This window comes from Quercus lobata, chromosome 4 (genome assembly GCF_001633185.2).
Source record: "Quercus lobata isolate SW786 chromosome 4, ValleyOak3.0 Primary Assembly, whole genome shotgun sequence".
Lineage (NCBI taxonomy): Eukaryota > Viridiplantae > Streptophyta > Magnoliopsida > Fagales > Fagaceae > Quercus > Quercus lobata.
Window position 1 is genome coordinate 44,192,028 of NC_044907.1, and position 16,169 is coordinate 44,208,196.

General features: G+C 41.0%; 1 protein-coding gene across 1 annotated transcript; it reads right to left on the reverse strand.

Annotated features, from left to right (window-relative positions):
* Positions 1-7,545: 7,545 nt before the first annotated feature.
* LOC115987971 lies at positions 7,546-8,975 on the reverse strand. Its single transcript, XM_031111586.1, has 2 exons — positions 8,652-8,975; positions 7,546-8,583 (listed from the first exon to the last, which is right to left on the reverse strand). The coding sequence occupies exons 1-2, from the start codon at positions 8,814-8,816 to the stop codon at positions 8,008-8,010; spliced, it is 741 nt and encodes a 246-aa protein (XP_030967446.1). The 5' UTR covers positions 8,817-8,975; the 3' UTR covers positions 7,546-8,007.
* Positions 8,976-16,169: the final 7,194 nt, after the last annotated feature.

Below are 16,169 nucleotides of genomic sequence, written 5' to 3' on the forward strand. Positions count from 1 at the left end.
GCGTTTCAGCTTTTAGTAATATATAGATTATTATTATTATTATTATAGGGAAAGGTGTATCTTCCTATCTTAAAGATACATATTGAATAATAATAATATCAACTATTATAAGTTTTAAGACCCACTTGAAAACCTCTTTCATATCAAGTTTCATTCTAAAATTAAAAAAAAAAAAAAAAAAATGGGTTTCATTCTATAAGGGCTTGAGGGGTTGACACTAGTGCTTCAATACGTGAGTTTTAAGGGTTTAGAATTCACTACGTTGCCATGACCTTAGGCTTAGATTATCCCTTGCCCCTAGCTGAAGTAGAATTTTCCTTTTTTCAAGGAAAAATTAGAAAATGATTTAATTCTATCTTTCTGGCAAGGGAAGATAACAGTTCTACTCTTTTTTTTTTTCTTTTTTTTTTTAAATCACTTTGGCACAGCTGCTATTTGATACACTACCCAATATATAGATGCTGAAATCTTTTTATTTATTTATTTTTTTATGTGGATTCTCACCAAAGTAGACCCCATTCCTACGAAGTAAATACATGACCTCACTCGCTAGACTTTGCATTAGACTTAACTAGTCGCTAACCCGTGCGATGCACGGGAAATGTATTGAGTACAATATATAATTTAATCTTTGTTTATTTTACTACAACATCAAAATTGAATTTGTAAAATAAAATCATATAGCTAAAACATTTATTAACAGCTATACGTTTCAGACATTTATTAAACTATATTATTATTATTATTATCATCAACTTAACAGTATTTTAATATATGATACCAACATGCTTCAAGAAAATGTTCAACACTGAAAACAATTTCGAAAACAAACTCAACTAAACAGTTTGATGAATAAATATATTACAATCTATAATATAAGCCAAGAAATAAACTTTGAAACCAATATGAACAAAATCCACGTCAAACAAAACCATTTCGATCATTAAAAATATGACTCACTAAAGTCATAAAAAACACAGGATTCATTACCAAAAAAAAAAGCATCTTTAGTCTTTATAGATTTTGCCTAAGTACCCAGATACGATGACACATACTCACACAAAAAGAGACATAAGCACGGACAATTAAAGAAAAAATAAGAAAAACAAAAAGAGACGTAAACACGGACAATTAAAGAAAAAATATAGGAAAAAAAAGTTAGAAATAGAAATATAAGATAAAGATGGCTTACCCCCAAAAAGAATAATCCATGGATATTCATTGAAATCTTCTAGATAATTTCTGATAATAGAAAAAATAAAACCCAAAAGTTGATGTTAAAACTTCCAAAAGGCCAAAAAAAGAATTTTAAAAAAAAATCAGAAGATTCAAAGCTTCAAAAGTATTGAAATAAAATAATATATATATACATATATATATACACATATATAATTACGCAATAGAGAAATACAATAGAAAGAAGGGAATCCATGATTATAGCTTTTCCACTTATGTATTGGACTCCTGTTCCTCTTCGGTCAATGCATCAAGATTAGGGTTATTTGATTAAAAATTTGAAGATTTAATTAAAATATTTAGGCCCAGCAATTAAATAAACAAAACAACAATTGACAAACTTATAAGAAAAAACAACAAATCTATAATTTTTATTGAACAAATCAAATAACCCTAGCCTTGATGCATTGACCGAAGAAGGAGAGTAGTCCAATACATAAGTGGAATATGTGAATTGTGAAGCATGAGCCGCCCTAAAAAAAAATCTTGAAGAAAAATAAGTTTTAAGGAGAAAATTGTGTTGCAACAAAAATAAGTTTTTAGGGCTTAGGTTTTCTATGCAAGCAATTCTTAAATAGGAGAGAGTAGAGGCGGTGAGAGAGTGTCCTTATTTGGCTAGAAGTCTAATTTGCATTGGAAAAGGAAAACAGTGATGAAGTGGAAAATTTAATTTAATTTAATTTAAATATTGTGCTGACGTGGAAAATTGTGGAAGCTTCAAAAGCTTCGGTTTTATATATATATATATATATAGACTATATAAATCTTTTGTTCTCTCTCTATTCTCTATCTCCATATTTTTATAATATCTAACACTCTCTAAATACACCCAAAAAAAAAAACACTTAACAAATTTTTTTAAGTTCATGTTCCTCCAAGTTCTCCAAAATCAAAATAAACTTATAAAGGGAGCTAATTACAATTAACGAAAATTATCAACACCACATTGTTTCCATAGTAAAGTAGTGGCTTACCCATCATCGAGCCCTTAGCGTACTTTGACTAATTAAACCCCACTACTTGCCTTTTGACAGGACAGTCATGCACACATTTTTGGCAAAAGTAATGTTATAAATAAAATATATTTTACAATAGTTAAAATTGGTAAGTTTTGATAATTTTTTATCCAAAATTATGGCTAAAATGACCCACTACCACTATTTAGTAAAAAAATTAACAATTTATCACTGTTTTAGAAATATGTAATGATCAACCATCTTTTTGAAACTTGAGTTTGTGAAATTCAAGTTTGCCATGAAACTCGAGTTCTTTGAAAAAATATACTCTGAAAGATTTTGAAAATTTTTTAGGGTACTCGAGTTTTATGAACTCGAGTATCATGGAAAACTCAATTTCGCCAAACTTGAGTATTCAAATAGTGGTAAATTCTTACATATTTTCGAAACAGTAATAGATTGTAACATAATTTGCAAAAATGTGCTATTTGGCTATTTTCACCTTGAAATCATTACTAACATCACTTTATCATATATCACCAACAAATTACCACCCCAAAAACTGTGAAATATTTTAAAATTTTGTAGCTCTAGAGTTATTATTTCAAGTTATGCTATTGATGAGGATAAAAGGAGAGCTTAAACCACAAGGACATAAAGCCGACGGTTTAATACTTTTTCTTTGGGCGTAGCAGACGGTGCTTATGCTGACGGTCATAGTATCAGCTGACTCCGTGGTTGACGACTCAAATGCTGACGGTATAACAAAGGTGACGGAGGAAAATTGAGGCTGACGGACCGGGCACAAGTTTACTTGCTTTCCACGCTAGATAATATTTAAAGGATCCCCATAAGGAAAAGATCCCGTAAAATACGCTCAAAAGGACTCCTATAAGGAAAGGACTTCTACTCCAAGGTAAAGAGGTCAACCTTCTACTAGTATAAAAGCCCAAGCATCCTCACAAACTAAGGTACGGATAATTTACCCTCTCTAGCACTCTAGAGCAGTGAGAATAGTTCTAACTTGACCTTCGGAGGGTGTTTGGCCGGTACCACACCGGTACTCTCTGCTAGGTTCTTCCTTTTCGTTGTGCAGGTGCCGTTTGATCGTACGAGGAACGTGTGACTCACTGGTGATACTATTTTCGGCATCATCAGTTGGCGCCGTCTGTGGGAAGCGTAGCACGTTCTCGCTTCCTAGACAAAAGAGTTACATGGTACTCACTCGCTCAATGGCGACTACCAACGACGCTCAAGAAGAAGAAGCCCCTACGACTGCTCTTGAAAGACAGGTGAGGACACTCGCCGCTGCCGTAAAGCGCCTCACCAAACAAAATCACGACCTAGAAGAGCAACTGAGACAGAAGAATGCAGCCCCCAACAACCAAGGAGCAGATCAAGAGGGAACTAGCGCCGACAGGAGAAATCAGGAAGGCCCCCAGGCCAGCAACGCCCCGAGCAAACCAGAACGGCAGAACACGAGCATCCCCTCCCTCGCAGAGATTGCTCCGCCACTTGTTATCGCGGAGATGCAGGCCATGAAGGAACAAATGGAGGTCATGATGAATGCTCTCAAGGGACGAGTATCAAGCGACCTGGACGACCTTGTCAACCGAACTGACTCGCCGTTCACCGCCACCGTCAACTCCTACCCTTTACCAAGCAAATTCCGCATGCCACAGATAGACAGTTATGACGGGGTCAAGGACCCGCTGGACCACCTGGAGACCTTCAAGACCCTAATGCACCTTCAAGGAGTAGCGGACGCCATCATGTGTAGGGCCTTCCCTACAACACTGAAGGGCGCAGCGAGAATTTGGTTCAGCCGACTGGCACCAAACTCCATCGGCACCTTCAAAGAGCTCAGCGCTCAGTTTACCGCACACTTCATTGGAGGCCATCGATACAAGAAGTCTACAGCGTGCTTGATGAGCATGAAACAGCGAGAAGATGAAACTTTAAGGGCTTACATCTCCCGCTTCAACAAAGAGGCACTCTCAGTCGATGAAGCCGACGATAAGATCCTTGTTGCGGCATTCACGAATGGCTTGAAGAAGGGAAAGTTTTTGTTTTCCCTATACAAAAACGACCCTAAGACCATGTCGGAAGTGCTTTACCGCGCCACGAAGTATATGAACGCTGAAGATGCCCTATTAGCTCGGGAAGAGAAGCCCAGGAAAAGAGAACGACAAGAAGACAATCGGCAAGACCAAGGCCGCAAGAAGACAAGAACAGGAGACCGGAGGGAAGAAAGACGCCCTAGACCAATGGGGGGAAGGTTCACAAGCTTCACTCCGCTAACAGCCCCGGTGGATCAAGTCCTTATACAAATCAAGGACGAAGAGGCTCTGACGTTCCCAGGAAAACTGAAAAGCGACCCCAACAAACGTTCCAGGGATAAGTATTGCCGTTTCCACCGCGACCACGGCCACGACACGGCTGATTGCTATGACCTCAAGCAGCAGATTGAGGCCCTTATCAGACAAGGAAAGCTGCAGAGATTCGTTAGCAAGGAGAGAGCGGATCCCCCCGCACAAGACCAGCACCCCCGACGGGACAATGAGCGACCGAGGCCTCCGATCGGGAATATCAGGATGATCGTAGGAGGAACGGCTGCCGCCGGGTCATCCAAGAAAGCCCGCAAGACCTATCTTCGGATGGTACAAAATGTTCAGCTGACGGGAGTCGTGCCGAAGATAGCACGGAGAGAAGGTCCCATAATCGGATTCTCAGAGGAAGACGCGCGACGCCTTCACCATCCACATGACGATGCGCTCGTCGTCAGCCTGCGTGTGGGGGACTACAACATGCACCGGGTGCTGGTCGACAATGGCAGTTCAGTGGAATTCTATACTATACAGCGTTCCAGCAGATGAGGATCGACAGAGAGCGGTTGATCCCAACCAACGCCCCGCTTGTTGGCTTCGGCGGGAGCCGGGTATTCCCATTAGGCGCAGTCACATTATCCGTCATTGTAGGCGACTACCCTCGACAAATAGCCAGGGACGTGACATTCTTGGTGGTCGATTGCTCATCAGCCTACAACGCTATCCTCGGGCGACCCACGCTCAACTCATGGAAAGCAGCAGGAGCCGCGAGGGTAGTCATCTACTGCGATTCACAGGTCGTCACTAACCAAATCAATGGAGACTATGAGTGCAAGGGCGAAAAGATGAAGAAGTACCTTGGTGAAGTAAAAGCAAGAGTGGCTGACCTAGAAGCTAAAGTTGTCCAAATCCCTAGAGAAGAAAACGAGCGGGCCGATCGCCTAGCGAAAGCCGCCTCAGCAGAACAAATGGTCATCCCTGGTAATGTACTCTCCTTCATACAGCTTTCTCCGCTAATAGACCTCAGCAACATGCAGGAAATATGCTCCGACAAAAGCTGGACGACGCCGTTAGTTTCATACTTGAGGGACGGGGTCTTACCAGACGAAAAGGAAGCCGCAAGAAGACTTAAGGTCCAGGCAGCGAGGTTCGTCTTGATAAAAGATGTCCTTTACAAAAGAGGTTTCTCCCGACCATATCTAAGATGCTTGGGTGTGGAAGAGGCAGACTATGTCATGAGAGAGGTGCATGAAGGAATCTGCGGAAACCACTCAGGGACCAAATCGTTGGTACACAAGCTTGTGCGAGCAGGATACTATTGGCCCACTATGCAGAAGGACGCCGAAGCCTATGTCAGGGCCTACGACAAGTGCCAAAGGTTCAGCAACATTATTAGGCAACCAACCGAAGAGCTGACCCCAATGACGGCCCCATGGCCGTTCGCACAGTGGGGCTTAGATATCATGGGACCCTTCCCTACAGCAGCACGACAGCTAAAGTTCCTGGCGGTAGGCATCGACTATTTCACAAAATGGGTGGAAGCTGAAGCATTGGCCACAATCACGGAGAAAAACGTACGAAGCTTTGTTTGGAGATGTATCATATGCAGGTTTGGCATTCCTAGAGTCTTCGTCTCGGACAACGGACGGCAATTCGACAACGACCCCTTTCGAGATTTCTGCTCACAACTAGGAATAAAGAACCACTATTCCTCCCCCGCCCACCCTCAGGCTAATGGCCAAGTCGAAGTAACGAACCGATCCTTGCTCAAAATTATCAAGACCCGGCTCGAGGGGGCAAAGGGTATATGGCCCGATGAATTGCCAAGCATATTATGGGCTTACAGGACGACAGCAAGGACACCCACAGGAGAAACACCATTCCGACTGACATATGGAAATGAAGCGGTCATTCCAGCAGAAGTTGGGCTCACAAGCTACAGGGTGCACAACCACGACGAAAACAAAAATGATGAGGCCATGCGACTACAGCTGGACCTAATAGACGAAATCAGGGCAATAGCAGAACAAAGGCTCGCTCGATACCAGGACCGTATGGCTAAACACTACAACTCTCGGGTTCGACACAGGGACTTCCAGGTTGGAGACCTTGTTCTTAGAAAGGTCATGGGCGCCGCTAGGGACCCTACCCAAGGGAAACTCGGCCCCAATTGGGAAGGACCCTACAGAGTTACGTCGTGGCTAAGGAAAGGCACATACCATCTAGAGACATTGGAAGGAAAGAAACTGCCGCACCCGTGGAACACCGAGCACCTACGAAGATACTACCAGTAGGAGCGACAGCACAAAGTTCAATTTTTTATTTTACATTCCAGCAAGACTTTAGTCTCACTCCTCATAACTATCATTTACTTTAATCTTTTGCAACAATTCTTCTTTTTAGCCCAAGGGGCAGGATTTGGTTTTAATTACTTTCATTTGAATGCATGACAATAAGAGGAGTTTTTCAGAAATTACTGAAGTGTATTTCTTCTACGGTCTACTAGGTTCGCGGCCAAAACCGCTAAGTCCATAACATACGGACCAAAAAGACGTCAAAGACATCAAGGCTAAGGCCGACGGTCCAAAAGATGAAACAATCATCGTATGGACGAAGTCCTAAAAAACTAAGGACTAATGAAGGTGTTAAATACACCAAAGCTTAAAAAGCTGACGAACCAAAAAAGATGTCAGAGACATCAAGGCTAAGGCCAACGGTCCGGGAAATCTAAAAAACCGACGGTCCAAAAGATGAAACAATCATCAAATGGACGAAGTCCTAAAAAACTAAGGACTAATGAAGGTGTTAAATACACCAAAGCTTAAAAAGCTGACGGGCCAAAAAAGATGTCAGAGAAATCAAGTCTAAGGCCAACGGTCCGGGAAATCTAATAAGCCGACGGTCCAAAAGATGAAGCGATCATCAAATGGACGAAGTCCTAAAAAACTAAGGACTAATGAAGGTGTTAGATACACCAGGCTTAAAAAGCTGACGGTCTAGTGGATGAAAATATCATCATATGGACCAGGACTTAAAAAACTGACGGACTAATAAAGGTGTCAAAAACGTCAAGGCTAAGGCCAAGAAAACAACGGTCCGGAAAAACCAAAATTAAAAAAGTGACGGTCCAACAAAGTCAACGATCCAATAGATGAAAATATCATCATATGGACCAGGTCCTAAAACTAACGGACCTATAAGGCAGACGGTCCAATAGATGACGGTCTAACGAAAAAGTAAGACCCTACTTACAAACGTGGTTCTCAAACCAACAAGCCCGTAGAAATGATAAAAAGGGGCTAAAAAATCAAAAAAATAACGATCTCATCAAATAAATGGGGCCATAAGAAATTAGAATCAGTATACATGTTCAAAGCGACGAATTCCAAGTGCCATAAAAAGGGGCAAATAGAGTTACAGGTAAAAAGCCCAATAAACAAAAGGACATTTAAAAACATTGTTCAAAAATTACAATAGAAAAGCTATGGTTAAATGGCAGGAACATCCTTGGAGACCCCGTCAGCTTTATCCTTGGCAATTTGTGCCGCATCTGAAGACTCGGCAGGAATAGTGACGGCTGGCTGAGCCAAAATAACTCCGGCATCATTAAGCAAAGAGTCCAAACTAATAGGTCCGTCACCTTTGTCAGCAACAGTTTCACGAGCAGGAGTCATCGGCACGGAGGCGTCCATGGTAATTCCGGATAGATCCAACTCTGGATAAGCTGACGCTACCTGCCTCAGACAATCGTCGAAACCTGTGCCGTAATAATCAGCGCAGGAGTCAATAAATGACTGGGTTGTCTTGAATTTTTGGACCGCATCAGTCCCAGCCGTCTCTACTTGTGCACGTAAGGATGAAACCTCCTCCTCAAGCTTCTTCTGCTGACCCTCAGCCTCTCCCAACTTCTCCTTTACATCCTTCAGCTCTGAGTTTAAGAGACGGACGGCCTCCTTATATTGCGCTTGCTGATCCATCAGATTGGCGTTATGCCTCCTAACCCGAGAAACGACGCCTTCTTTGGCCACGCACCGGTCTTGAAGTGCTTTTACACGAACCAAGGCCTGAAGGAAGTACAACCGTCAGCCATAAAGCAAGGCAAACATTAAATTAATCAAAGTAAAAAGCATACCCGTGCTATGTCAAAGAAAGCTGACGCCCCCAGGTCTTCCGTCCCTAGCTGAGCACAAGGGTCAAGATCCGTCTGTTTTATGAGGGATTCTACCCCCTCAACAGCATAATCCTTGTGGGTCAGCAAGCAACGGGGTCCCTCAATGACGGGACCAGAAGAGGTCATCACTCCTTTCCCAGCACCGTGACCAGACTTGGGAGGCGACTTCGTGGAAGGCACATCCCCTGCACTGACAGCTACCTTCTTAGAAGGAGGATCGTCCTTTCCGTCAGCCTTCCTCTTAACTGAACTCTTCAAAGAGGAATGAGGGGTTGACGCTCCTTCTTTTCCCTTAACTTTCTCCTCCTCCTTCTTACGGGCAGCAGCAGCCCTCACCCTTTGCTTCGCAGCTTCCATCTCTACACAAAATAAATTGACGGATCAGTAATAGCCGACGAAAGAAATAAACCGACGGGTCATGTAAGGCTTCGACTTACGTTTACGAGAAAATTCTTCCAACTTCCGAGCTTCAACCGTCGGCTCTGGACCCCCACAATACAAATGGAGGGTGTCTAGGGTGATCAAGTCCCTACACTTCCGTTGCTCAAGCGATATGCCAAGTATCCGACGGATAAATTCCCTTTGTTCGTCAGATATCTCCGGGCGAGCACTAGCTGAAATAAAAGGGAATAGACGGTGTTAAAGGAGACGGACTCAAGAAAACTCCCTGATAAATGAAAAGAGACGGTAAGACAAGGGGGCAACCTGACTCCCTAATATAGGCCCAAGTGTTATCAAAATAACCGCCAGGCAGTGTATCCCACTCACCTGGACGGCACACCCAATCCGTCCCTTTAACAAAGAAAAATCTATTCTTCCAATTTCTATTGGAGTCTGGCATATCAAACACTAATCTTAAGCTCTTCTCACGTGGAGCAAAATGGTAAGTCCCCTTGGCAGATACTTTATGCTGGGGTCTGTAGCAATAAAAGAACTCGTCTAGCGAAAGCTGACGGTTCCCCCCACTCAAGCGACCCCAAAGGATCTCAGCACCAATAAAAATCCTCCAGGCATTCGGAGCAATTTGGCTGACGGACAATCCCAAGAAATCCGCTAGACGGTGTAAAGCCGTCAGTGGTAATCTAAGGCCAGCAGCGAACATGGCATCGTACATCCCCACATCAGCAGTCCTCCCTGTATAACACTTCTCATTTTTTCTAGGGAGACGGATAGGAATGTGGTCTGGGATTTGGAAACGGGTACGCAACTCGTTAAAAACTCTGTTGCTCATCTTTGGAAGGAATTTATTGACGGCCCACTCCTCCGGGAGGATGAAGGGACGGTTACCTCCAGAACTCCCTGAAGTTCCATCACAGGACTCGTCGTCACCTTCATCCTCATTTCCGTCACTACTAACCTCGTTACCCTCGTCCCTACTCCCGTCACTATCCGACTCCTCGTCGCCTTCATCCCCGTTCCCGTCAACACAAATTTCCTCGTCTCTCCTCTTGACCTCAACCTCACTTAACACTTTATCCCTAACTTCCTCAACTTGGCCTTCTACATCAATACTAAGGGACTGGGCTGACGTTTCCTTTCCTGACGATTCAGAAAAGCCGTCGGACTCTTGACCTGAGCCAAAGAATTCGTCGTAGCCCGCTCCATCGCGGACTAACGACTGATCACTCGACGCGTCACTCGACATCTGACTACCTACAAGTGACGGATATGCTCTAAGTTCCTAGACTGACTTTGTTTTTTCAGGAAAAAATAAAAAAGGGAGAAAAAAGCGAAGAGAAGGAAAGAAGAACTTACAGGTGAAGCAGATCTTGAATGGATGGAACGACCTTGAAAGTGACGGTGTTGATAACAGCGGACGGATCAAATTGGAAGTAAGGGTGACGGATTCTCTCTTGAAAAACCAGCGAGGTTGAAATGATGAAATGAGTGAAGGGGCGTGGTATTTATACAAGAGAGAAAACGCACGGAAGACGAGGCGACGCCCGCGCCCAGAAACGAGGCCAACGAATGAATGCCACGTGACCTTACATTTAATAGCTCGAAGATCGAGGAGTCGTTCATATTTGATTTTTCCCTAGTCATCTTCTAACTCCACATGCTGACGGTCTTATTCGTCGAACATGTAGAGTAGGGGGCAACTGATGAGGATAAAAGGAGAGCTTAAACCACACGGACATAAAGCCGACGGTTTAATACTTTTTCTTTGGGCGTAGCAGACGGTGCTTATGCTGACGGTCATAGTATCAGCTGACTCCGTGGTTGACGACTCAAATGCTGACGGTATAACAAAGGTGACGGAGGAAAATTGAGGCTGACGGATCGGGCACAAGTTTACTTGCTTTCCACGCTAGATAATATTTAAAGGATCCCCATAAGGAAAAGATCCCGTAAAATACGCTCAAAAGGACTCCTATAAGGAAAGGACTTCTACTCCAAGGTAAAGAGGTCAACCTTCTACTAGTATAAAAGCCCAAGCATCCTCACAAACTAAGGTACGGATAATTTACCCTCTCTAGCACTCTAGAGCAGTGAGAATAGTTCTAACTTGACCTTCGGAGGGTGTTTGGCCGGTACCACACCGGTACTCTCTGCTAGGTTCTTCCTTTTCGTTGTGCAGGTGCCGTTTGATCGTACGAGGAACGTGTGACTCACTGGTGATACTATTTTCGGCATCATCAGCTATAAATACAACATTTTTCACAGTAATTAAACGAGTAATTAACTTTGCTGCCAAGTACAAGAGTTTAGCATTCACTACTTTGTCATGTGACCTCATACTCATACCACTCCTTTACGTGAGTTAGAAAATGATTTAATTCTATCTTTTCACTTGACAACAGAATTTCTGTTCAGGTGAGATTTAAAAATAAATAAATAAATTCTATATGACACATCACATTAACACTAAACAGCCGATACGATTTCAACATCTAATTGCTTATTGCTCCCCTCTTGACAATATCCATTACCTCAAATTATAGGGTCATGTTAGAATGGCAGGTCAAGCAAACCTAGTGGTGGTGTCATTTGTCATGGTTAGCTATGCGATCAAATTACTTATCCACAGCCATTGAATAGAATAAATAATTCTCCAATGGCTGTCCCAAATCAACTTTCTAGCTCAGGCGTGGCCCCTATTATTTGTCGCCGCAGTTGGGTTGAAGGTAATTAACCCAAATCCAATGCAATTGGGCATGCGATTTTGAAATCCCTCTAGTTAGCGTTGTCCACTCTTACTTTTGTGATTAGCCCCACTCGATAGATTACACATCACTCAAAATTCATGTGTTACTTTGTGGACAATGTTCGGCAGTAGTGTACCCAAATCGGCAAATTAATCATGGGTGGGTAACCACAGCTCAGTTTTTTTATCAACATTTTACAACTTTTAGAAATCTGTCCTACTATTGAAGATATGTCACAGCGATAATAGCATGGATGAGTAATAAAAGGAACTAAACCGGCTTATTTAGTCATCCAGAAAGCACAGTCATTCACTCCACATCCTCATCTTCCTTGCTCTCACATACAGAAACCTCACTCAAGGCAGTACTCTCAGCCACAATTCACATTCACACACATTATCCGAAACCCATATCACGGCACAATACCATCATCAATGGCTGCCACAAACTCGAAAGTCACATAACCAAACCACTACCTCGCCTTCAACTTAAACAGCACACCAGCAGGTAGCAACCAACACTTACAGGCAGTTCACTTCACTCGCCCAACTCCGAAAGTGAGATCCATTGTTAAAAGCCCACCCAAGTTTCAAGAAGAGTCCAAATTCGAAACCCAGAAGCAGGCCCAAACCTAATTCCCAACTTAAGGTATAGATGTTCCTGAAACAGATAAGTATGTGTCAACGAGTAATGCATTATTTTTATTTACTATTACTCTTACATTATAATTTAAACTATGTAGCAATTTATTCCTATTTCCAAACTATTTGGCATCATGTTCTTGTTTTGAAATTCGATTTTTTGAAAATTAAGTTCCCCATATAACTCAATTTTACCATTTCCAAATTATGTGAAAATTTTGCCACACTGGACTGAGAAGACGTGGCTGTTTTAAAAAATTCAAGCTAGAACTCAATTTCCTTAAAATTGAGTTCCATAGAGATTTTTTTTTTTTTTTTTTCTTTTTTGGGTATTGTCATTCGCTTTTAGTGTTTGAAAGTTCAAATAGTGTATAAAACACCCTTGAACGTTTAGACCCCTAACAACAAAGTTACCAATTCAAGCTTTATGACAAATAATAAGTGTGCGGAAAACGAACACAAGCTATAAACAGAATTGGTAAACAATCTAAGCCAATTAAAATCACATCCACGGCAGAAAATAAAAGGTAAAGATTAAGGGAAGAGAGATGCAAATACAAAGACAACACAACGATGTGTTATCGAAGAGTAAACCGAAACTCTCGACATAAAACCTCTCCACCGCCCTCCAAGCGGTCAATAATCCACTAGAAAATGTAGTTGGAATACATGAACAGTAATAGACCCTCCAAGCCTAATCTACCCAGGGTACCTAAGCCCTCCAAGTTTCTTACTCTAATGAGATTGTACCGAACCTATTTCTTTTCTAACTTTCCAGTTTCCGCTACTTGACCATAGCATCAACCAATGTGAAATTGTTTCCTTCCTAACTGCTTCCCAAAGCACCAAACAACCCTCTCGAAGAAATGGATATGGTGAGAAAAAGTTTTGGTAAAAAGCCTCTCAAGGATTTAACAATAGAGAAGAAAAGAGTTGAGAAATTTGAAGAGTCTCTTAATGAAGATTAGGGATGAATCAATCTTGTTTTCTCTAAGGTTTCTCTCTCAAAATTCTCTCTAGAAACTCTCTTTCTTTCGTGGGTATAAGGGGTATTTATACTAGGGTGATAATGGAATGTGAAGAGTCGGGTTTTTCAAAACAGAGTTAGCTTGCAGCTTAGCCTCGCGGCTTAACTGAGTCACGAGTTCCAGCCGCGAGGTAACTAAACGGCCAGTTGTCCTATTTTGTCTTGTAGTACTCCAGTTAACATGACGCTTCAACTTCTGGCATGCCTGGCACGTGTGCCGTTTCTGGCAGCTTGCAGCCACAAGTCACCCACGAGATCCAGTTGCGAGTCCCTATTTTTCTTGCACACTCTTGAGCATTTCTTCACATTATCTCACTCACTACCCTTACAAAAATTCCACCTAAATACAAGATTTCCAATTGTTGAAATACAAGCAAATTTGACATGGAATAAAGCCAACAAGATGTTTGATTAAATTCAACCTTATAATCTCCCCCTTTGGCTATTCCGGGACAAAACCCTAAAATAGACTCTAGACTTAAACTGTGAAGCTTTTGAATCATATGAACATGAATCTCCTGAAACACAATAATACACCATGATCATTGTATGCAGAAAAGTATAAAATGCATATGAAGCAGGCATAATGTGATCAAGCAAAGATGGAGTTAAGAAATAAATCATGCCTTGATCAAACAAGCAATCACTACAAAGTAGTAACCACAATACTCATTCACACTTGGAATGAACACTTGGACATACAAACTAATAAGATCAATGCAAATCACTTGTATGCCCAACACTCAACTAATGCATAATACGCTAAGTATATGCATCTAGGAACAATCCTACAAGGGCACATGAGTGACAGTACTTAAAAGGAAAATGCATGACATTTAGTTAGAAATACTGATTTAACAAAGCATAAAAGTTGCATAAAGTATGGTAAAAACCATAAAGTCTACAAAATATGAAAAGAAACCCTAAAAACTTACAAAAGCAACATAGGTACAAACCACAAAATACTAAATATAAACTTAAACAATATAAACTAAAAGTGCTTAAAGTTTCTCCCCTTCAGAATAATAAGAAGTTGTGATGCACTTGGAACATATATACTTGTAGCTTGAAATACTTGCACAAAACACATTAGACCTTCAAGGTAAAGCAAGTAATAAAAGGACAAGTATAATATGACAAGTAAATTACAATCAAGTAAACATGATGTAAAATATGTGAGCAACTTGATCATACACCAAAACAATCATATAGAAATTACTACAATGATCACATAGCAAAGCAAATAATCATCCGAATATGCATTCAATGAAGCACAATAGCATAGGGATATATGCATGTCCAAAACACAAGCACGATGCAATACAAGAAAAAAAACATAAAGAGAAACAAACAAAATAAAGTTTTATTGTTAACTCAATGTCTTCTCCCCCTTGGTATATGCATATTCCTTATGGAATATCTCTCCCCCTACAAATTTGCATGAGAAATAGAATTTCTCCCCCGAAAGATGTGCACAAGAGTCATATAAAAATGACAAAAACTCTCCGGTATACTCTTTAGAGTATACTCTCCCCCTTTTTGTCAGGAATAGAAAAAGGGTCAAGGAGAAACGAGGGTAAAAGATGAAGGTATGAATAATGATAATGATTCATGAGGGATGCAATATGAATGAGAAAATGAAGCTCAAACCTAAGACAAAGTAAAATGCTACAAAGCATAAGGTAAACATGACATGTTAGGATGAAGAAGTAAGGTATAGACCAATGCATGACAAGAGTAGTAAAGGTGTGTGCAAGAGGTGGCTATGTACAATGCATGACCAATGCATGAAAAATGCACATGTGGGGCAAGGTGTGTTAAATATACAACTAATGAACCAAACATGTTCCTAATGAGGAAACATGAAAAACCCTAAAGTTTGGTACTCATCAGAGTCCAAACAAGTAAGAAAATGTCTAAGAGAAATTTTATCAACCACCTAGCATGCACACTATGAACAATAATGTGAAACAATGCATGAACATCATGAAATCCACCCTCAATATATGTTCTTTCTGCCACAAAGGGCCAACATCCAATGCAAATCAACAAAAAAAACAAATCCTATGAAGAAATTTGACAAAAATTAAGTTTTCCCAACCCTTATGATAAAAATCTCACCCAAAAGCAAAAAACTCTTCAAAACATAATCTAAGGATCAAAATTAATGAAAAGAATTTATAATTACTTATAAATGTTAATGGAATGAAAAACCATTCAAATTGGTTGGGTTTTGATGTAAAAATATTGAAAGAGGGGTTTTAGAGAGGATGAGAGAGGTTTAAAACAAGTTTCCCACGAAAAAACTCCTTAAAAAGTTAATTCTGGGCATTTCGTGACTGGTGAGTCGCGAGTGAGTCTTGAAACCCCTCTGTATGAACTCGCGGCTTGCAAGTTGCCAAAACGAGTGCCAAAACTGGTAGCTTGCTGGCAGGTCACGCAAGTAGCCAAAATAAGTAACCAAAAATTCTGACACTTGTTTTTCAAAAACAGAACATGTTTAAACAATGAAGAACAAAGTAAGCACTAAACATGAACACAAAAAGTGATAAAAATTACATCCAAAAACATATAAAATGATCAAAAAACGTTTTGGATTAATCCATATAAGATTGAGCACACACACATCACATTTAGACAAGTATAATCTAATAAATGAAAAACC

What these genes read in the sequence shown, in the direction of transcription:
- LOC115987971 (XM_031111586.1), bottom strand. Translation starts at nt 8,816, where the DNA reads ATGACCTCTTCTGGTCCCGTCATTGAGGGACCCCGTTGCTTGCTGACC. An exon ending in CTTTCTTTGACATAGCACGG is followed by an intron (nt 8,584 to 8,651) that starts GTATGCTTTTTA and finishes TACTTCCTTCAG; the next exon opens with GCCTTGGTTCGTGTAAAAGC.